Raw genomic sequence first — 22,728 nt, forward strand, 5'->3', positions numbered from 1 at the left:
TACCAGTTCTACTGTATGCATCACGTTTTCAAGAACAAATGTATTATATGTAAGCATTTTCCAGATTGTTTTGTCAAGTCAAGAGCACCTTTTTTTTTTTTTTTTTTTTTTTTCTTGTTTTAAGCCAATCATCCTCTAATCAAAGATCATAGGATGTTGGGGGGTTTGGCATGACCCCTACCTTGTATATTCCTTCATATCGACAAGAGGGGTGGAGGAGGACAAGGGCCAAAGCCTCCACGATTACATGAGAAAGAAAGATCAGCCTAAGACCACAAAAAAGAAACATGAAGGGGACAGCGGGAGCTTGTACAAAAAATATACATCCCTTCATGCTTAGCTAATCAACTCCTAACTAACGAAAAAATTTGCTTTATCAACTCTACTCCTCAAACTTGGAAGTTGCTAGGAATCCATGAAGAAAGATCCTTTGATATTTCCAGGCAGTTGAGTATATGAGTTGTATTGTGTAGAGATATCGACGTTAGCTACAGATTTGGCCAGTAGATCAGCTACCTGGTTTGCCTCTCTGTAGCAGTGGGTGACTTTGACTTCAGCGTGCTCCATCAATTTTGCGGTGTTGAGAATGATTCTTTTTAGCTTAAGATTGTTGGTGGTTCTAGCATTCAGCATATCGACAATAATTTGTGAGTCCGATTCCAAATGGATTTCTTTGTAACCTAATCGTAAGCACTGTTGAATTCCCTCCATTGCGGTTGTGGCTTCAGCTATGTTATGAGAGCTGCATTTAATGGATTTGGCAAAGGCAAAAATCATATTCCCTGAGCTTGTTCTAATTATTCCACCGATTCCTGCCTTGCCATTTTGGAGAAAACTGCCATTTGAGTTGATTTTCACCCAGCCCTCCTCTGGTTTGTCCCATTTAACGTGATAAAATATTGTTTTTGGTTTCCACCTCTCGATTTCATGGCAGAGATTGTACCATGGCCAATTGAACTTGGAAAAGCTTTAGCTAAGGCGGCATCAATGGTCCAGCTAACTTGGTGCCTCATTTTCCTGAAGTAGAGTCTGTCTTGCTCGCCATATTTGCAAGCTGTCCAGTTCCTCCAAATTTCCCAGCAGATTACCAAGGGGACAATGTTAACTAGTAGCTTGTGTACGCTGTTGTGGGTCGCTGTGTCTCTCCAGAGCTTGAGGATTCTTTTGATGGGCCAATTTCTGTGTCTAATACCTAGAGGCGAACCAAATGACTCCCAAAGATATTTGGCAGCTTGTCCCTCTACCAAAGTGTGTTGCATACTGTCTCTGATAGGCGTGTTGCAGCATCTACAATTGGAGTTGTCAACTATGCCCAATCTAGCCAGATTCTCGTTGAAAGGAAGTTTGGATAAACAAGCCCTCCAACCTAAAAAAGAGATCTTGAGGGGAATGCAATTATGCCATAGACTGCTGAGAGTTTCATCATCTTGTTTCCTGCGTCTGTTAACCTGAAAAGCAGAAGAATTAGTGTATAGCCCATCACTGGTAGGTTTCCAAATAATGAAATCTTCCAGTGATGGGTCTCCAATATCAGTGTTAGCAAATATGTTATGATTCCTATCCCCAAAATCAAGAGTAATCTTAGAGGAGTCCCAAGCACCATTATTAATGTAGCTACTAATCGTAGTATGCCTGTTATGGTGATGGTCTGGAAAAAGATTGGCTAAAGCCCCTTTATCCGACCAATTGTCCCACCACAGACTACAATTACCAACATTGATCTTCCAAAGCATATTATTCTCCACTTTGTCTCTTATTTGTAGCATGCGTTTCCAAGCATGTGAATTACCAGGGACCCATTTTTTAGCAGCCGGGTGGGACCTGCTACAGTATTTAGCTCTCATAAAGGTACCCCACAAGGTGGTATTAGTTCTGAACCTCCACCACCTTTTCATAGCAAGAGTATCATTTATCTCCCTCATACTCCTTATACCAAGTCCCCCCTCATTAGTAGGATAGCATAGGTTCTTCCAGGCACTCCAGTGATATTTTTTTTTTCATTTGAAGTGCCCCAAAAGAACCTAGCAAAATACTTCTCAATGAGAGTTAGAGTTCCTTTCGGGGGGCTCATAGCAGAAAGTGTGTAAATGGGGAGTGATTGTAACACGTTCTTGATCATAATCATTTTCCCACCAAAGGTGAGCATGTTGCCTTGCCAACTGTTGAGTCTATTAGCCACTTTCATGGCCATATTCTCAAAGTAGATTAACTTCTTTCTTCCTTTATAAAGAGAGCAGCCAAGATAGGTGAAAGGAAAACTTTTTTCCATGAAACCAGTGCAATTTCTCATTTTGTTGATTCTTTGTGCACTAGCTTTTGGATCTGTTATAAACAAGCTTTTTTCTCCATTAATCTTTTGGCCAGAAGCATTTTCATACTTCTCAATGTGACTCATCACAAGATTGATAGAACTTTGCTTGCCACTGCAAAAAATAACAATATCGTCAGCATAGGCGAGGTGGTTAATTTGTGGGCCTCTTTTATTCATATGGAAAGGAATAAAATCAGGCTCATTGTTGAGGCTATTTAAAGATCTAGTTAGAACTTCAGCTGCAATAATAAAAAGTGAAGGGGATAGAGGATCCCCTTGTTTCAAACCTTGAGAAGAGGTGTAAAAACCTCTTCTTACCCCATTAATGACAATGGAGTACCAAACTTCTGAGATAAGACCCCACATTAGATCAATCCAAATTTCCGAAAATCCAAATTTCCTCAGGACCGAAATCAGGAAATCCCACGATAGCCTATCATAGGCTTTTGCCATATCCAGTTTGATGACTATGTTCCCTCCTCTGTTTTCTTTTCTGATACCCTAAATGATTTCCTAAGCTAACATCACATTTTCAATAATCAGTCTCCCCTGGACAAAACCACTCTGGTTCTCTGAAATAATCAATGGTAGAAGAGTATTAAGTCTGCTGGATAGGATCTTGGAAATTATTTTTGTGGTAAAGTTTGTGAGACTAATGGGTCTCATTTGAGAGAAGCTAGTCGGGGAAATGACTTTAGGGATAAGAACAAGGCAGGTGTGATTGTAGAATTTGGTGAGGTTCCTTCCGTTGAAATATTCTTGAACGAAGTCTATAACTTCACTTTTAATGATATCCCAGCACTTTTGGAAGAAAGTGCCATTGAAACCATCAGGCCCTGCAGTGCTCTCAGAACTAAGGTTGAAAATGGCATCCTTGATCTCTTCTTCCTTCGGGATTTTAGTCAACATGTTATTGTTCTCCTCAGTAATTAGGTGAGGGATATGGTTCAAGACTGTGTTATCAGTAGTGGGAATTTTTAGATTGAAAAGTTTCTCAAAGTGGTGCACAACAGCTTTCCCTATTTTATCCTCTCCTTAGATCCAGTTCCCTCTGTGATTCTTGATCCTAGATATGTGCAGTCTTCTCCTTTTATCCCTCATAACACTGTGAAAGTATCTGCTATTGTAATCCCCTTCTTGAAACCATTTTATTTGAGATTTTTGCCTAAGCAAATTGTCTTGGATGCCTAGCCACTTGACATATTCTGCATTGGCTTTGTTGAGTTCCTGTCTACCATGCTCATTGTTGTTCTGCAGGTCCATTTCCTTAAGTACCTGGACTTTAGCCTCCCAGGAATTAAATTGTTCATTAATGTCTCCTATGCTTTCTTTGGACCACTAGCTGAGTTTTTTCCCCACTGCTTGGAGTTTACTTTTGAGCCTCCACATTGCATTTCCCTGCACATGTGAGTTCCATGTATCCTGCACAATGGAAAGAAAATCAGGTTGTGTAGTCCAAAGATTTAAAAACTTAAAATACCTGATGATATCTTGTTGCTCATTGTGGCACTTTAAGAGCAATGGTCTGTGATCCGACCCAGTTCTGGACAGATTTCTAACATAGTTGTGTTGATAGTGTTGAAGCCATTGGTCATTGACACATATTCTATCCAGTCTCTTGCATATCCTTTTGTCCGGTCCTCTATTATTGCACCAAGTAAATTTAGGGCCTACAAAACCCAAATCTGTTAACCCACAAGCTTCCATTGAGCTGATGAAGTCGAGGCTCTTGGGCCCTGTGAGGCCTACCTCCTATTTTTTCATCACTGTTCATGATAACATTAAAGTCACCACCAACACGAAGGACCATTAATTCTACTGGCAAGATCAATAAGACTATCCCACAGTTCTCTTCTATCGTTAGAGCAGCATTTAGCATAAACAATAGAGACATATAGAACCTCATTTCTACAATTATCAGAGATCTCAAAGGTGATTTGTTGATTATTACTCTCCAAAACAGTAGCTTGAATATGATTTTTCCAAAAACACCAAATTTGATCATTGTTATTAGAAAGACAGTGATGGTACCCCAGAAACCTTTTATAGCCTTCAATCTTATTGCTATTTATAAAAGGTTCTGAAATTGCCACAAAGTTAGATTTGTTGATATTCGTTAATCTTTTAAGCCTATGAATAGCTTTTTTGGATCTTACCCCTCTGATATTCCATATGATTGCACTAATCATGGAAAACCAGTTTTTTATTGCCATTTTTGTTCCCCTTCCCGTGATGTTCAGGGGAATTGTTGGATTTACCTTTCTTATTCTTGTTCTTCTGCTTGTTTTTACCTTTGTTGTTTGATGATTGAGCTTTGCTATTCCCTTTATCTTCTTGAATGCCGATTTGTTTATTTTCTCTTGTCTGCTCCTGCTTGCTTTGCACCTCCATTTGGCCAGTGTCCGAATTTTTGGATTCTAGGGTAGCTTCTTTCTCAGGGGAAGTAGCTTCAGTATTCTTTGTGTGTTCATCCGCTATATGAGATATAGGAGGGATCCAGTTTAAGTCTACTGTGAGATGTATGGGTTCCCTGTTTCTGTCATCAGTGTTTGCACTAACTGCTCTTTAGGAGCTATTGTTTCACCTCTTCTTTCCATAGGATTTATCAGTTCTCTGTTCATATCCTCTTTTTCTTTGTTCATATCAATAACTTTATTTGATTCTTGATCTCTTTGGACAAATGAATTGGAATCACTCTCATCCAAGTTGATATTGATATCACCGGCAACATCTATTTCTACTTTATTCTTCTCTTCTTCTTCGTTGGGCCTTTCCTGTAAATTTTGCTTTATTCCTGTAAGGATAGGAGTAATAAGATCATAGTTGACAGGTTTCGGGTTAAGTTTCCTGGACTTCCTAGCCCCTTCTTGGGACATACTTGGTTTGAACTGAACTTTGGCTTTCTTCTTGGGCATCTTTTTCTTGTCCTTTTTCCTCTTTCTTCTGATTTTTTTTTGTTCTGTCCATGGTTGCGTTTTGGGTTTCATCAGCCTCCACTGACCCATCTCTGTTGTTATTAGTAGTTGCAACAGTTATTTCCTTGCGTTCAGTATGGACATTATTTTCAACATCATCGACCTCATTTTCACCACAATCAATCTTGGTCGTACCAATGTCTTCTTCTTGTCGATGTTCCTGTTCTTCGGTTTGAGGAGTGATACTATTGTTACTATTCTTGTTTTCCTCATTCCCCATTTTCTTCTCCACTTTTCTACATTGAAGTATCGAATGCCCAAGTAATTTGCAGTGTCGACAGTATTTAGGGACACCTTCGTACTCCAATCTTTGATTGAACCCTTTGAGAGTGTGGTCCTCATCTTGCGATCCAATCCAAATAGATTGGATTTTAGTTTTAGTGAGGTCAACCTCGACCCTAACTTTGGCAACACTAGGTCGAGTTCTTCCTTCCGTGGCATTATCCATTGAGAGAGGAGTTCCAATGGGTGCAACTATTTGTCGAAGATAATACCAAGCATGAAAGTGATAAGGCAGCTCGGGAAGGAGGACCCAGACTGGTACGACAGGGGAATCCTCCACCGGCTTAAAATCAGGCGTCCATTTTTGGAGCCACATTTGTTGCCCATCAACTTCCATTGATCTCCTATACCAGAAATTTTTGCTATCTTCTTCAAGAGAAAAATCAACAAAAACTGTACGATAATCAAAAACTCCTATCGTGTAAGTACCTTTGACCTTGATTTTTTCCGCGAATTTCGATCTGATTCTGTCAATTTGAGGTCTTGTCTTTATGAATTTTCCGACAATAGTGAATTTACACGGATCTGTCATGATACCATAGTATTCCGACGCATTGAAGACAACCGCCGGACCTCCGTTGTGTTTCATGATTTTGGATTTGACATTAGGGCATCCGAACTTGTCATTTTTGGTGTTTAGATTTGGGGTTTTGGTTACTGCTGTAGCAAAATCTAGTTATTTCTCTTCATTGGGTTTCGTCCCCTCCGGTGGGGTGTTATTTTCCATAAGACGCGCCGGAACAGAGGTGGCCGGCGGGCCCATGGAGGAGGCGCATGAGCACCAGACGCGTGAAAGAAGGGGAAGTTTCTGATTCAACGGTCTACTGTACGGAGAGAGTTTTTTTTCTTTTTGTTGCTTCAGTCGGTAAATTTTGAGCACCTTCATTCTTGCATAGATTCCATGACTGATCATGTTCTTCTATTCACACGTTGCTTTCTATCATATCGTTGCATAAACAAAAACAACCTCAATGCGAAATTTAGCACTAGTAATACAACATCTAGTTTGTTGCATAATAAAAACAAATTTAGCACTAGTAATACAACATCTAGTTTGTTGCATAATAAAAACAAAACTCTGATAGTCATACTGGACATCTTGTTATACGAGACAAAATGTGAAACACAGATATTCTCTTAACAATAAGCAGTAAAGATATTTAAACACAAAAATCCTTAATCAGAGGTTTCAAGTTCGAGCTTTGAGTATGAAAAAACTCTGTTAGATTAAATGAGCCTTACACGGCGTGAATCTGAATTAGTGGCTGCCATTGCAGTTACCGAACATGGATGGGAATCCAAGAGAAAATGTAAGTACCTCACATAACAATTTCTATATCATTATTGATGGTATTTGTACATTATTATTCATATAAAAAATCCTATATGTCAACCCCTAAGTATCAAATTGCAGGGGGTTTTTATACGAACAAAGACGTCAAATCACAATGAAGACATTGCTATTTAGTGCATATAGCACTAATCAAATGTAAAAAGTATTGGAAAATAAATTGGTATTTTTTTCATGTTCTATGTTAGTAGTAGCACTTGGCAGCAAAGAGTAAACTTAGTAGTAGCACTTGGCAGCAAAGACTAAACTTGTAAATTTCCACTTTCAAGCAACAGTTGTATCCCACAAGCTCTTGAAATCTTTTCTCCAATTCATCCAACGAGTCCCCCAATCTTCTTTTAGATTCAATAGTCGAACATTTTGTTACACTTACCACAATCCTCCAAGCCTTCATCCCTTTTCCTTCCCTTTCTTCATTGTCCAGTCACTTCTTTATTTTAAGTGATTCTCAACTTAAAAAGTGGTAGAAAAGTTTACAAAATTATTTACTGGCCACACTTCATTCAAAAACTGGTTCTACTTTCAAACTAAGAGGTAGGTGATACATAGATTGCAACATCTGTTTTAGTACGTAACAACTTTACATCATTATTGATGGCATCTGTACATTATTACTCATACAAACAATCCCCATATGATAATTCCATGTATAACGATTTGCAATGAAGAAACTGCTACCTAATGTATATAGCAGTATTCAAATAAAAAGTAGTATGGAAAATGATTTTGTTCTGTTTTTTTTTCTATGTTAGTATTAGCACTTGGCAGCAAAGACTGAATTTGAAATTTTCCACTTTCAAGCAACAGTTGTATCCACAAGCTCTTGAAGTCTTCTTTTCAATTCATCCAAACGAATTATCCAATCTTCCTTTATATTCAATGGTCGAACATTTTTGTTACCTTATTCTCTACATCATTGTTGATGGTATCTGTACATTATTATTCATGTATAAACAATCCTCATATTATAATACCATGTATAACAGTATAAGGAGTCAACCCCTAAGTATCAAATTACAGTTTTTTTCCACATGAAATAAGAAATGAAAACACAATGAACACTGCTACCTAGTGCATGTAACAGTAATCAAATATAAGAAGTATGGAAAATGAGTTGGTTCTATTTTTCATTCGACGTTAGTATTAGCACTTGGCCAGGTGCGTAGCCGGAGCTAGTGTGTATATTACGGGTTTAGCTGAACCAGTTTCTTGGTCCAAATCCTGTATTTGGCCTTAAGAAATCCATTGAATATGTACAAATAATTAATTCAGAACCCAATAACGTAGAAAGATTCAAATCCCGAACCCATAAGCTTCAAATTTTGACTCCGCCTATGTCAAGCGGCAGTTGTATCCACAAGCTCTTGAAGTTTTTTCTCCAAATCATCCAAACGACTTCCCCAATCCTCTTTTACACTCAATGGTCGAACATTTTTGTTACCATAATTCTCCAAATATTCATCCTCTTCCCTTCCATTTCTTCCCTTTCCATTCACTTTTCTACTCAACAACGAACTCTCTCTTCCATTTCTCTTTTTCTTCATTTTCTGAGCCGTCGCCTTTTCCAGTGCTCGCAATACATCAAAACCGCTTAATTTCTTTGAATCTTCTTGCTTTTCTTCTACTTCTTCTTTTGCTTCTTGTTGTTTTCGATACTTTGGTTGCGATTTCTTCATAGTTTGCTGCTCCGCCACGGAACCTGATTTGACCGCAGTAACTGTTGGGATCGAAATAACTCTGTCTAACAATTGCAAATCTTGATGATGATAAAAACATACTCTCTCTGTCCCAAGTTAAGTGACTTACTTTTTTTTTTGGTCTGTCTCTAAAAGAGTGTCTATTTCTATATTTAATAAGTTAACAATTCAAACATCCTACCTGACAAATTTATAACAACAAGATCAAACACTATTTTAGTACATTATACTCATCCTTAATTTAGGATCATAGGATTCAAAAGTCTCTTTTTATTTCTTAACGTGCCTAGTCAAACCAAGTAGGCATTTGAAAAACCAAATAATTTTCACTTTACTTGAAATTTTAAAGTTGGAGTTGAACATGTAATTGTGTTTGGTTATAGTTTTTGTAAAAAATATTTAGTTATTTGAATGTATTGAAAATGAAAAAAATAATGAAAACAGGTTTCAGGTGTCATGGCCAAATGCTGATTTTCAAATAAAAAAAAAAATTCCGAAAAAAAGTGAAAAAAACACAGGTACCATAGAATCCAAATAAGATAGCAAATTCAAGACAAACCTTAACAACAATAACGACAACAACGGCCTTACCTAAATCGAGGTTTCTAAGCTGCGAGTAGAGTTGAAACTTCCTCGGAGCTCCGACAGGAAGACACGTCATCACCGGAATACATGGATACCATTGTTTGAGTGGAGGAGCGGCCCACATGATTTTTTCTGGTTACGATTGAGACAAAGGAGATTTGGTTAGAGCAATACAATACTAATAGGAAAGTGGAAATGGACTGGTTAAGGTGTGTGGACTAGAATTATTTGGGCCTGAATCAGTGTGAAGCTCTTTTGGTAACAAGAATTGGGCCGAGTTATTCTATGAATTTTACAGAAATATATGAAATAAAGCTTTGATAATAATTCAACATTTTTTTGTGCGGAATGCCCTTCAAATGCACTGGTCTTTAAATTTTACCCCTCAAATTGGTGATCTTTAATTTTTTCCTTTTCGCCTAATACCATGAGGTTTGGGGTTTGAACCCCGACTCAGTAAAAAAAAAAAAGATTCACAAGGCAGAGTTTGTAGCAAAGTTAGGCCTTAAGACAGAGTTTTGCTTCAGGTATAAGGCAAGGCAGAGTTTTGGTATGCCTGAACGCAAAACTCTACCTTAAGGTAGAGTTTCAAACTATGTCTTAAGGTAGCAAAAATCTGCCTGAGGCAGAGTTTTATATGCAAATCTCTGTCTTGCGAATTTAAACTCTACGTTGCAATTTTTTTTTTAAATTTTTGACTGAGCGGGAGTTCGAACCCGAAACTAAATGGTTCTAATGAAGAGCAAAAATTAAAGACCATCAAGTTAATGGGAAGAATTAAAGACCACCCCAAAATAAGGGCATTCCTGCGAATTGCCCATAATTCAAAGTACTATTCGACTTTCCAAATATTAATAATAAAATTTTCATATAATGTAGGGTAAAAGATCAAATTTGTCCTTGAACTATACGCAAAACATATTTACCTTCCATTAATAATTGGGTAAAATATGCCCCCGCGTTACTAAAACAGGCTAAATTTGCCCTTAATTTCAAACAGCGAAAGTTTAGCACCCGTGATGTCATGTGTCACAATTAAGCTTTCCACCATTTGAAAATAGTAAAATTTTCACAAATAGCTACCTTTTAGCTCCTTCTAAGAACCTATAACTACATATTCTATATTTACAATTCGTAGCTAGATGACTATATATTTAGCTAGTATTCGGGTATACCAAAATATAGTATAAATATAGCGGAAATACAGGCGATAGGCTAACTGAAACTGCTATATTTATGGAAACAAAATATGTTTCAATTTAAATTATAATCGGTTCTATTGTTCCCTGATTCACGCAAATATCCTCCCATTCCATATCTGATTCAAACAGCTAACAAATTCAAAAAAATTTGAATTCAAAAAGTACAATCATATTTTTAACCAAAAATAAAAAGGTTCAAAAACTAGTTCATCAAAAATCTTTGAAAAATAACAATATCAAACCAGTGAACAGAGCTTGATTATCACGACAAATATATATTTGATTTCATCAAGTTGAGTTCATAATTGAGGTAACGATTTTTCACTGCAAACTTTTTTTTTTGTTCGTCTTTTTTGAAATTTTGAATATACGAAAACTCAGATTCATAGATTCAAAATATTATTGTTTCAGCTAAATTGAATATAACACATTGTTGTATTCGAAAACAATAGGATAATGACGAGCGTAACTGCGTTGATTCGTTATTCTGGATTTTGGAATGATCAGAACTGTTTTGTGAATTACAAAATTGATGCTGTTGTATTCATTGATAATTGCAATTACGATGAGTTAGTTTCTACGATTACAAATCAATTAGGCGTGGATACTGTTAGGAAAACTATTTTAATAAAATATACCGTTGAAGGCGATTTTCAACCAATTGAAATACACAACGATATGGGAGTTCCTGTGTACGTTGAGCTTAAGAGAGAAAACAGAGTTTTGGGGATGTATCCAATGTGCGTTAGTATTCATGATTTTGATGTTGAGGATGATGCAACTGGTAATCGTATTAGTAGAGATGATGTGCTGCAAATTGGATATAGCAAGAATCGGGATGGTATGAAAGTTTGTGATTCTACAGGAAAGGCTGTTGTTTTGTTTGGGAATGATAACAATTTGGTAATTTCGAAACCGGAAGCGAGAGGAGTTTTTGTCGATCAAATTTACCAGGATAAGGAAACGTTGAAAATTCCGATGACGAAATACGCAATTCGTGAAAGATTCAATTTCAAAAGAGAGAGATCGAATGCTATAAGGTATGATTTTCTAAATGTATTATGGTAACAGAAAGTGCAAATGTATTTTTGTTATATTTGTACTATATTGAGATGATTTGTTAACTTATTTAGCACATTGTTAATTTTAAAAATGTTTGATGCAATATATTTCTGATATATTTTTGTATATTTATACTGTATTTAATTGATTCAATATGTACTATTTGCATTGTATTATGTAGCTACACTCTGGCATGTTGGTCGCCGAAATGTAAATGGACATTCAGAGCATCGAGAATTGGGGATTCTGAAATGTTCAGGGTTAGAGCTTTCAATGATGAACATACATGTCCGTTGAAGGACAAGGTGTATTCACAAAGACAAGCAACAAGTTGGTTTATTGGAGAAGCGGTTGTCAAGGCGAAAATAACTAACCATAAAAGGAAGGTCACACCTGGGGATATAATAGATGATGTTAAAAATGAATTCGGCGTAGATGTTTCTTATATGATGTAGAGAGAAGGCTATAAAAGATTTCAGAGGTGATCCAGCTGATTCATTCAAGAAGTTGCCGGCATAGATATACATACTTGATAAAACGTATCCTGGATTGCTTGTTAAAATGCATAAATCATCAGAAAATGAGTTTATGTATTTGTTTGTAGCACTCAAAGCATTCATAAAAGGATTCGAGTGTTGTAGACCAATAGTTGTAGTGGATGGTGCACACCTTAAATCAACGTATAATGGTACATTTGTGTCGGCAAGTACTTTGGATGGAGCAGGTATGTGTAATTCTATTCTATGAATGTTTTTTTTTATAAATACAACATTATGCTATTGATTTGTAAATAAAGCTGCTAAAAACATACTCTGGATATATTGCTAGTGTTAATTTGTGAATATTGATAAATAGTGTAAATATGTAGTAAAAGAATATTTTGTAAATCTTCTATTTTAGGTTAGTATAGTTTGTATCCTAATAGGACATTGTAACTATGGTATATTTACCAACTCAATCAATGAGAATAATCACGGAATTAATCTCTTGCATGGTATCAGAGCGTCCTATCAAGAATGTCCAATGTGATAATGGGAGGGAATATACTAATAGTCAATTCGGAAAATTTTGTGCATCCAATGGGATGTCTTTTCGTCTTTCGTGTCCTCATACATCCTCTCAAAATGGGAAAGCAGAAAGAAAAATTCGTTCACTAAATAATGTCATCCGGACTCTTCTTGCTCATGCCTCCATTCCTCCGTCTTTTTGGCATCATGCATTGCAAATGGCGACGTATCTCATTAATATTTTACCAAGTAAGCTATTGGGTCACAAATCACCTTTAGAGGTCCTTTACCAATGGAAACCATCTTATTCTTATCTCCGAGTCTTTGGGTGTTTATGTTATCCCCTTTTTCCATCTACTACTATTCACAAGTTGCACCCTCGGTCAACTTCATGTGTCTTTTTGGGATATCCACCAAACCATCGTGGCTACAAATGTTTTGATTTATCCTCAAATAAAATCATTATTTGTCGTCACGGTTTATTTGATGAGACTCAATTTTCGTTTTCCAAAATCCATACTCCGGCTCCCACCTCTTATGACTTCCTTGATGATGGCCTCTCTCCTTACTTGATCCATCATATAGCCGCCAGCCCTCCACCGCTGCCCTGTCCCCCTCCGTCGTTGCCCGTGACTCAGGACCACGCCGACCTCTCCCCACCTGGGCGGCAACCTCCATCGTCCTCTACGCAGGACCAGTCCGCCCCTCTCCCCCACCAGCTTCCCACCACCCCGCAAAACTCGACCATTTCTCCACCTGTCCAGCCCAATACCCACACACGCATGGTCACTCGTAGTCAGCGTGGGATTTTCAAACCCAAGCACCCATTTAATCTACATGCGGCGGTTACCAAGTCCCCCATACCTCGTAAACCGTTGGATGCGCTACGTGACCCGAATTAGAAATTGGCCATGGATGATGAATATGATGCTCTTATTAAAAATAAGACGTGGGATTTGGTACCCCATCCACCTAATGTGAATACTATTCGGTCTATGTGGATTTTTTCTCATAAAGAAAAGTCTAATGGTGATTTTGAGAGGCATAAAGCCCGTCTTGTAGGTGATGGCAAAACACAGCAGGTTGGCATTGATTGTGGTGAGACTTTCAGTCCGGTCGTGAAGCCAGCAACGATCCGCACTGTCTTAAGTCTAGCTCTATCTAAACATTGGCCCATTTATCAGTTGGATGTCAAAAATGCATTTCTTCATGGCGAGCTCAAGGAGACGGTTTATATGCATCAGCCTATGGGTTTTAGAGACCCATCTCGTCCCGATTATGTGTGTTTTTTGAGCAAGTCCTTATATGGGCTTAAACAGGCACCGAGAGCTTGGTATAAAAGATTTGGTGACTTTGTTTCTTCCATTGGTTTTGCTAATAGCAGGTCTGACCACTCCTTGTTCATCTATCGCAAAGGGCACCACTTGGCTTACATTTTACTATATGTGGATGATATTATTCTTACTGCTTCTTCAGATGCTCTCCGCTGTTCTACTATGGGCCTTCTTGGCTCAGAATTTGCTATGAAGGACTTAGGTCCTTTGAACTGTTTTCTTGGCATTGCGGTGACCCGTCACAAGGGTGGTATGTTTCTATCACAACGAAGTTATGCTACAGACATTATTGAACGTGCAGGAATGTCCTCGTGTAAGCCTTCTTCCACTCCGGTTGACACTAAACCGAAGGTCAGTGCCTCTTCTGGCGATCTGTGTGACGATCCCACTCATTTCCGGAGCCTTGCAGGTGCTCTTCAGTATCTTACCTTCACCAGACCGGATATTTCTTATGCTGTACAGCAGATTTGTCTTCATATGCATGCTCCACGAGATACGCATATGCTTGCTCTTAAGCGGATTATTCGGTATATTCAGGGTACTCTTGATCATGGTTTGCATCTCTACTCATCTTCAGTTACTGATTTGGTTTCATACACTGATGCTGATTGGGGGGGATGTCCAGACACCAGACGCTCGATGTCGGGTTATTGCGTGTTTTTGGGAGATAATTTGATATCCTGGTCATCTAAGCGCCAACCTACTCTTTCCCGCTCTAGTGCGGAAGCAGAATATAGGGGGGTTGCTAATGTTGTCTCTGAATCATGCTGGATACGTAACCTCCTCTTGGAACTACATTGTCCGATCCCTAAGGCTACTTTAGTTTATTGTGATAATGTCAGTGCCATTTACCTGTCAGGAAATCCAGTCCAACATCAGCGCACCCAACACATTGAGATGGCTATACATTTTGTTCGTGAAAAGGTGGCGCGCGGCCACGTCCGTGTCCTTCATGTTCCGTCCCGATATCGGCTCACCGATATTTTTACTAAAGGACTGCCACAGGTCTTATTTGAAGATTTTCGAGACAGTCTCAGTGTTCGTAAACCTCCCGTTTCGACTGCGGGTGTGTGATAAATAGTGTAAATATGTAGTAAAAGAATATTTTGTGAATCTTCTATTTTAGGTTAGTATAGTTTGTATCCTAATAGGACATTGTAACTATGGAATATTTACCAACTCAATCAATGAGAATAGTCACGGAATTAATCTCTTGCAAATATTATATGCTGAAATACACTGTAAATATGAGTTGAATATATCGTAAATATATACTGTTGTTTTATAAATGATGTTGCTAAAAATATAGTGTGAGATCAAATTCGGTTGAAATATGTGTTGAATATATTATAAATATATACTGATTTTTGTAGGTAATATCCTACCACTAGCGTATGGTGTGATAGATTCTGAGAATAATAAGTCCTGGACGTGGTTCTTTGAACTATTCAAGCAAGCTTATGGTGTTAGGCAAAATATGTGTGTCGTGTCCGACAGACATGAAAGCATAATACACGCAGTTTCTAAGGTGTATCCTACTGTTCCTCATTTGGATTTTATATGGTATTTGTGGAAAAATGTGACAAAGCAATACACAACAAACAGTGAGGTGTTGAGTCCTATATTTTATTCACTAGCGAAGGCATACAGCCAAGATGAGTTCGATAAATTGATGGAGAAGATTGGGAATGTTGATATTCGGGTAAAACGATACCTAGAAGATGCTGGAAGAGATAAATGGTCTAGGCTTTATTCACCTGTTAACAGAGGATGGACAATGACTTCGAATATAGCCGAATGTATTAATGGAAAACTGGTTGCTGCAAGAGAGTTACATATTTTTGATTTCCTTGAAGAAGTGAGGAAGATGTTTGGTAGATGGAATTGCACAAATAGAAAAAATGGTACCTACACATTCACAACACTGATGAGGCGGTATCAAGAGATGTTGTCGATAAACGAGTACAAATCAATACGAATGAGGGTATCTTTGTTTGCAACACAAAAATTTAATCTATATTTTTACTATATCTAATATATTTATATATATTCCCAATATGGTAAAACTGCTCAGGTAATGCTTGTTTTTTAGTTAAATGGTTCTCAGGTTGAAGCGTCAACTGAATATGTTTACACAGTGAATGATGGACCGAGGCGTTTCATAATCGATTTGAAGAAGAAAACTTGCAGCTGCAGGATGTTCCAACTGGGCGAGATACCGTGCTCTCATGCATGGGCAGTATTGAAGAATAAAAATTTGACTGCTGATGCATATTGTTCGGATTTATTCAAGCCGGAAACAGTTGTGAACACATATGATGTGCCAGTTGATCCTCTTCCCGATGATACCGAGTGGAATGTTCCTAAAAGTATATCAGATGAAGTTGTTATGCCATCGATCTATAAGAGACCCCTTGGGAGGCCAAAAAAGAAGAGGGACAGGCCATTACAGGAGTTGATGATTGGTAAACGCAGGAATTCTTGCGGTAAATGTGGACGTCTTGGTCATAACAGGCGTTCGTGTGATAATCTGCCGCTCAATAAGAAAAATAACTAAGTCCATTTTGACTTTATTTGTTAAGACAATTCTACTTTAAATTTCAGTTAAAAATAAAAAATGAATTCATCTTGAATTCATATTATTCTAGTATTGTATTTCACATGGTTGAACATCCGATGTTTTTCAATGTAATGCTATATTGGTGGTTAAATGGGATTTGGAAAGTCTACTCTATGTAAACTGATTTGACCTTTTGTTTTGGATTTATGCTTTAATAGTTGTATTTCGTATATATTTTGGCAATATTTTAGTTGCATTTTGTCTGATCTGGTAGATAATACTTGTTCTGGTTTACTGTTAACTATATTTGATATATATTTTACATATATTTGAAGTGTATTTAGATGAAATTTTAAATTTTGTAACACACTGTACATTAAAAAATGGACTTATGGAATATATCTGAGTTATATTTTCTGTATATTTCGACTGTATTTAAATGGTTAGATATACTACTTTGTTAAATGAATACATTTCACAGAAAATGAAAATGGAATTTATGCATTGAAAAAATAACATACTTGAAAGAAACAACAATATAAAAACCATAAGGTGGTGTTCAATATTAATCATACTAAAAAACATTACTGCACATGAAACGATATGTCCAAAATGAAAAAACAGCAACAAAAGTCGCAACCAACTATGCTATTGTTCAACATGAAAATCAAAAACACAAAAGACTTGGTGGCCTAATCAAGATCCTCTTTATCAACTGCATCGTAATCAACTGCCGGTTTAATTGGTCTTGGAGGCTGCTCGTTATCACTTGATGCATTGTTGTTTGACTTATCCCATGCATAGTCGCATAAAAGGGCGCCGTATCTCATACGGAGTAATTTTGCATCGAATTCGATGGGATGACTTCACTTGAGCTCAAGTATTCAGCGAAGGCTGCCACATACACATCATAATCCCTGAACAAAAATGATCAAAAAATTTACTGATCAAAACCCACAAAAAAAAAGATGTATTTATTGTGTTTTTTATTGGAAGAGATTCTTACATGCTAGAGGGAGCTTGTTGCGGGAGATTGTCTACATTCACAATGTCAAAGTTGTCGGTCTGTTCTCTATTTCTGTAAGAAGGATGTGTGGCAAAATCTATATCCGTCTTCTTCTCATAGAAATCAGTCATTTGTAGACTGTGTGTCACAAGAGTAGCCAACATTTTCATTCCGGCTCTAACGACAGCATCATGCCCTACAGCTCGGTATGAGTTGTATACGTAGATGCACCTGTTTGTAAAAATAAAATATACGAAAAAAACAAACATATAAATTTTGTAGAAAAATGAATGATCTTTTCATTGGATGAGAACGCACCTGTCAGTAAATGATATCACAACCAAAATCCAGTGATTTTCCTCTTTTATGTTGACAGGAATTAGTACGTTGTCAACAGTATACCATGGTACATTAGCCAACAGCCTGTGCCCGTTAATGTACTCACACAGTTCATCTTCCTTACTGGCGACACATGTGGATGAATCAGGGTTTTCCCAAGATTTGTAAATTTCAGCAACTAAAGTGTGAAAAATACAGCTGGCAGTGGTGAATCTATAGTTGTTATTGTGATACTTCCCCTTCTTGCGTAGGTAGTAGAAAATAACATCAATATACTGTAAAACATCAATTCCGTGACTATAATCAATACTATGTTCAATAAAACTATTGCTGTATATATATTAAATATAGTGAAATTTACTCTTAAATATAACAAAAATACAATTCTGTATACCTGATCAGTACTATGCTCAACTAGTAAATTAATGTCTCTATATTAAATATAGTGCAAATATAATGATGAGAATATTTTAAAAATACAATACAGTCTTAACGTAAATACAAAATTGTGATCTATATATATATATGTCAAATATAGTAAAAAATATACTCTAGATACATCACATTGTAATTCTATTATAAAACATAAAAAAACTTAGATAACAAGCAGAAAGATATCAAACCTCATCAGTCCAAAGTTGCCCATCCATAGATAACAAGTAGAACCAGTTTTTGTCGGATACGGCTGTAACGCCTAAATGTAACCGAAGTTCGGCATCCGCAGGATCCACTCCTTCCTTGTTCTTTCTATAATGATTTTCCTTTGGCTTCCTGTATATCAACAATGGAAAGAACATACGTTAAGTTTATTGAGAATTGATTTCTGGAAAACTAAAAAAATAAGTTGTGACAATAAGTACCTTTTGTCGTGCGATTTCAACAGATCCTTCTCAAGCCACTTTTGATATTCTTGAAGAAACGAAGTATCTAACAGCGCATTTATAGGGTGGTCAACAAATGGGTGTTTTTTCTAATAAATGCAAGGACTAATATTTTTGGCAAAAGAACCCGCTGAGCTGAAATTGGGACAATAAGGGGACAAGTTGTATTTGCTTGGTTTCCTTTCTTGGGCAGCACCTGGATGGACAATGATTTGTTTTTCAGTGTTTGAAAGCTGTGCAGTCTCACCACTTGAGCTTTGACCCGCATTTGGTTGTACAGGAATTTGTTGTCCAGTTTCATCACTTGAATGTGGCCAACGATCGGTTGTACTCCAACTTGCTGTTCAGTTTCATTAGTTGAACTTTGTCTGGTTGTTGGTTGTACTCCAAGTTGGATTGATATCTGAGAATCAGGAATCATCCACTGAGAGATCGTTACCGGGTTATCGTCGAGATTCTGAGGGGTCCTTAGACTTGACAAATCAGTTTGATCATCGCGTGGTACTGGAGGAGGACCGAGAGGAATAACACATGCTAAAGGACAGTTGACTAGCAAGTCCGCTACCATTTCCTCTGATGCGGTAAATTCAGCATTAGCATTCTCCATATCACCGATTTGCTGAGATTCCTGAAATAAAAAATAAGAAAAAAACGACTGGTGTTTGTCAATTATTGCTTATCAAAACGATATGTGATTGACACTTAAAAGCCACATTTCAATACTTACATCAAAATTTAAATGGATTGGTGTTATGGGCACTTCATCTGTTTGTGCATCACTTTTAACTCCGGTTTCTTTATCCACATCAACAACAGAAATCGGATCATTAATTGGCAACCCAACTCCCTCAACCTAAAACAATAAAAACATGGTTCAAATGAATTTAAAGGCATCAGCAAAACAGATACACATATACACATATATAGCACTGCTATAGAAGTTAAAAGTTTCATATAAATATAGACAAAATATATGGTAAATATACCTGAAATATAGTAAACATAAACCAGAATAAGTAACATTGAACATAATAATCAAAATAGAATTAAAATATAGCCACAATATATATGAAAAACTACTATTAAAATATCAATCCAAAACAAATATAGCAAAGTGAAAGAAAAAATGAGTATCACTGGATGACTCCTCTGCGCGGAAGTGGCACCACCACCTTGATTCTCTTTGGTTGAAAGCTTTACTGCACCGCCACTTTGATTGCCTTGAGAAATCCCATCATCACTATGTAAGTTAGCTTGCAACATTGTGTCTCCAACCTTTAAAATTTTCCAAAAGAAAATATAAAGTCTTCCAATAAATATATCAAAATAACTTAAAAAGTATATAATTTCCATTTTTAGTGTTGATTTTTACCTTATATGGTGTTTGATTGCCCTTTATTGCATCTAACAACTTTTTGAAGTTGTTATCCATGTAGTCAAACACCTACAGTTTTGAAACACAAAAAATAGAATTAGAATTGTTAATTACTTGACACAAGCAATATGAAGTAAAAAAAAACATATTGAAAACAAAACGCCTACTTCTTTCTTGAAAATTCGAATCTCTTCCCTTATCGGTTTAAACTCATCTGTTCGGGGTCCTGTAGGTGCATCTGGTTTACTTGTCCCTTTTATCCGAGATTCCTTCCGTGATGCTTGTTTCCTGGAAGGAGGAACAGAAACTGGAAACTGTGTCCGTTTCTTGCCTCGCGGGGAATCAGAATTGACACTCCTTTGTTGCTGTTTGCCACTGCACAGATGCGGTGGTGTGGTACTAAAATCATCTTAATCATTATCTACTAAATCAGTACCATGTACACCATCAACTCCATGTTTGACGTCTGGTATGTCATGTGCAACAGAGGGCAATTTAAGAGTTTCCAACTCATGGGGTGTTGGCACAACTTCCTCAAATCTACAGGACTGCGAACAACAAAATATAGAAACTACATTACCATATATATTTACATTGGTAACATACTAAAAATATGAGGAAAATATAGTCAAAATATATTGATCACAAATGACTTATTTCATAAATATAGACAAAATATAATCAAAATATACCATGTAAAACAAACATATTAAAACAGTTAAATGGTAAAGGATACAAAACTGTTAAAAACTGTTTTACCGGGTTTTTGTCGTCTCTGAACATGCCATCCATCAATCTCTTGAATTCTGGTTTTCCTTCCGTAGTCCGCCAGTTCAAAATTCTAGGAATTAAATTCCCCGTCTTAACTGCAATGGTGGACGGGACTTTTGAGCAACATTCATACAACCATACTTGCATAGCAAGCGACAAACCATGAATCCTATAATATTTCTTAAAACCAGCATATTTCTGCCCGATGCTTACAACCAACTCTCTCAACGAATCTTTACCCCAAGGATACTCATTATATCTCCCGTCCTCTACAACATCAAAATGGATCCTTGGTATGTTTGTTGAGTTTGGCTCACCACAATGTACCCACGTATTTATGAAATACAATATTGTCATCTTGACTGCGTCATCCCCTTTATCATCCCAGACAGTCTTGTTGAAACACTCAATAAGCTCGTGTCTTTTAACTGGCAGTTGGTTCTCCTGATTTCTACCAAAATACTCAACCATAAGCCTATTCGGTTTTGAGTTATCATAAACAAAATCATTTTCATCAGATACACAATCTAGCCCAGTGATCAGTGCAAATTCTCTAAGGCCAAAACGCAAAACTTTACCATTTATTTCAAATGTAAAGCACCTATATGTACTGCCCCTAAGTTCTTTGACCATAAAGCACCGAAAAATCTGTGCTTGTACATCCAATTGCTGCATTCTAAGATATTTACCAAAACAAGAATTCCTAAACATATCCATCTGTGGGTCTGTTAGTTTGCCTCTAATATCTTGCATTACATTAACATTCGTGTAATACACATAGATGGTGGCACACCAGGGTGCTTGGTAACAAAAAATTTAGACACCTGAAACAACATGCCAAAAAACACGTATGATTGACAAAAAACAATGAACACAAACAGGTAAAAAAGAGATCAACTAAAAATATATACAAATATAAAACAAAACAGTGATTGACAATGAAAAAATATAATGTAAGTGAACAATAAATATATATGAATATACTGAAAATATAATGACATATATCGACTGAATATGCAAATTACAGAACTGTAATAATTGTCAACAAAATATACACAAATATACTTAAAAATCTTAAAAATTACAGTTATGGTGAAGAACAATAAACACGAAATAACTGAAGAAACATGTGTAAAAAAAAAAAAACCAGAAAATATACTTAAAATGCACATATAATATAGATTTGGTTAATTCACAGATCTGTAATAACTGAACTAAAAAAAAATGAATTAAATATACTGAAAATACAACATAAATATACCTCTTCATCATTATCCTCATCCACATTATGTTTGGCTTTAGCATTTTTTTTGCTCTTAACATTAACAACATTGTCACCAGCCTTTCTCTTCTTTTGTTTCGCCATTTGAGAAACCTTTTTCACTTTTTCTTGTCGTTTACTCTTCGAATCAACATATTCCTTAGAACGCCTAGGATCGTTAATTTTTTTGAACGATTCTCAGCATAAGAGCCTGCAATGGCAGTTTCATGTTGAGAAATTCCCAAAGAAAAATTAGGAATCGCACATTCGGGTTCTATACCTGTATTTCTCATCGGAGTAGAAGCTTTCTTAGTCATTTCAATTGAATCTAAGAAAAAACAACCAAGAACAAACACTGATAGTTAATTAATTAGAGTTGCATTCCTGATTCAAATGAAAAACAAAAACCCAAAATATAGGTTAAATACACGGTGAAAATTAAAAATCAGTATAGAATCTTACCTTATTTTGGGAATTAGATTTGAAACGTGAGTGAAATTAATGAGTAGTTAATTAGAGATAAAAAAGGAAGTTGAAGAATTGTAAAACTGATTTGAAATTGGAGGAAATTAATGGATATGATGAATAATGGCGTGTATTTAGGAGGTAGGAGAGAGACACGTTTTTGTTGGCTTAAATTTAGGGGAGTGGGAAGTTATCAGATGAGTGGTAAAAACATGGTAGCTATGTGAAGTAAATATGTTATATTTTAGCTACTAAATATAATTA

The 22,728-nt window shown here is 36.6% G+C and overlaps 4 protein-coding genes across 6 annotated transcripts; 1 reads left to right on the top strand and 3 right to left on the bottom strand.

Moving 5' to 3' along the window:
- Positions 1–405: 405 nt before the first annotated feature.
- On the bottom strand, positions 406–2,764 carry LOC132609685 (uncharacterized). Its single transcript, XM_060323796.1, has 3 exons — positions 2,022–2,764; positions 859–1,887; positions 406–742 (listed from the first exon to the last, which is right to left on the bottom strand). Exons 1-3 carry the CDS (start codon positions 2,762–2,764, stop codon positions 406–408), a joined length of 2,109 nt encoding a protein of 702 aa, XP_060179779.1.
- Positions 2,765–2,824: 60 nt separating this feature from the next.
- LOC132609695 (uncharacterized) lies at positions 2,825–3,574 on the bottom strand. The gene is made up of 2 exons (XM_060323806.1): positions 3,418–3,574; positions 2,825–3,264 (listed from the first exon to the last, which is right to left on the bottom strand). Exons 1-2 carry the CDS (start codon positions 3,572–3,574, stop codon positions 2,825–2,827), a joined length of 597 nt encoding a protein of 198 aa, XP_060179789.1.
- A 4,281-nt stretch (positions 3,575–7,855) lies between these two features.
- Positions 7,856–9,371, bottom strand: LOC132632074 (uncharacterized). Of its 3 annotated transcripts, none has more exons than XM_060347876.1 (2): positions 9,208–9,371; positions 7,856–8,660 (listed from the first exon to the last, which is right to left on the bottom strand). In XM_060347876.1, the coding sequence occupies exons 1-2, from the start codon at positions 9,323–9,325 to the stop codon at positions 8,257–8,259; spliced, it is 522 nt and encodes a 173-aa protein (XP_060203859.1). In that variant the 5' UTR covers positions 9,326–9,371; the 3' UTR covers positions 7,856–8,256. The 3 variants fall into 3 exon arrangements, with proteins under 3 accessions (XP_060203859.1, XP_060203877.1, XP_060203869.1); XM_060347894.1 differs by having other exon boundaries at positions 7,856–8,618; positions 9,208–9,370; XM_060347886.1 differs by having other exon boundaries at positions 7,856–8,636; positions 9,208–9,370.
- Positions 9,372–15,283: 5,912 nt separating this feature from the next.
- On the top strand, positions 15,284–16,363 carry LOC132609703 (uncharacterized). Its single transcript, XM_060323815.1, has 2 exons — positions 15,284–15,622; positions 15,914–16,363. The coding sequence occupies exons 1-2, from the start codon at positions 15,284–15,286 to the stop codon at positions 16,361–16,363; spliced, it is 789 nt and encodes a 262-aa protein (XP_060179798.1).
- The last annotated feature ends 6,365 nt before the right edge of the window (positions 16,364–22,728 follow it).

This window comes from Lycium barbarum, chromosome 1, assembly GCF_019175385.1.
Source record: "Lycium barbarum isolate Lr01 chromosome 1, ASM1917538v2, whole genome shotgun sequence".
Classification (NCBI taxonomy): Eukaryota; Viridiplantae; Streptophyta; class Magnoliopsida; order Solanales; family Solanaceae; genus Lycium; species Lycium barbarum.

Bases quoted from the DNA above. Each gene is read 5' to 3' on its own strand.
- LOC132609685 (XM_060323796.1), bottom strand. From the start codon at position 2,764: ATGGCAAAAGCCTATGATAGGCTATCGTGGGATTTCCTGATTTCGGTC. The intron at 1,888-2,021 runs GTTCTTTTGGGG...TGCTATGAAAAG, and splicing joins ATTGAGAAGTATTTTGCTAG to GTGGTGGAGGTTCAGAACTA. The intron at 743-858 runs GTGAAAATCAAC...CATTAAATGCAG, and splicing joins ACAAACCAGAGGAGGGCTGG to CTCTCATAACATAGCTGAAG.
- LOC132609695 (XM_060323806.1), bottom strand. From the start codon at position 3,574: ATGGACCTGCAGAACAACAATGAGCATGGTAGACAGGAACTCAACAAA. The intron at 3,265-3,417 runs GTGTTATGAGGG...CTGATAACACAG, and splicing joins CAATAGCAGATACTTTCACA to TCTTGAACCATATCCCTCAC.
- LOC132632074 (XM_060347876.1), bottom strand. From the start codon at position 9,325: ATGTGGGCCGCTCCTCCACTCAAACAATGGTATCCATGTATTCCGGTG. The intron at 8,661-9,207 runs GTAAGGCCGTTG...TGCAATTGTTAG, and splicing joins GCTTAGAAACCTCGATTTAG to ACAGAGTTATTTCGATCCCA.
- LOC132609703 (XM_060323815.1), top strand. From the start codon at position 15,284: ATGTGTGTCGTGTCCGACAGACATGAAAGCATAATACACGCAGTTTCT. The intron at 15,623-15,913 runs GTTGCTGCAAGA...AATGGTTCTCAG, and splicing joins AATGTATTAATGGAAAACTG to GTTGAAGCGTCAACTGAATA.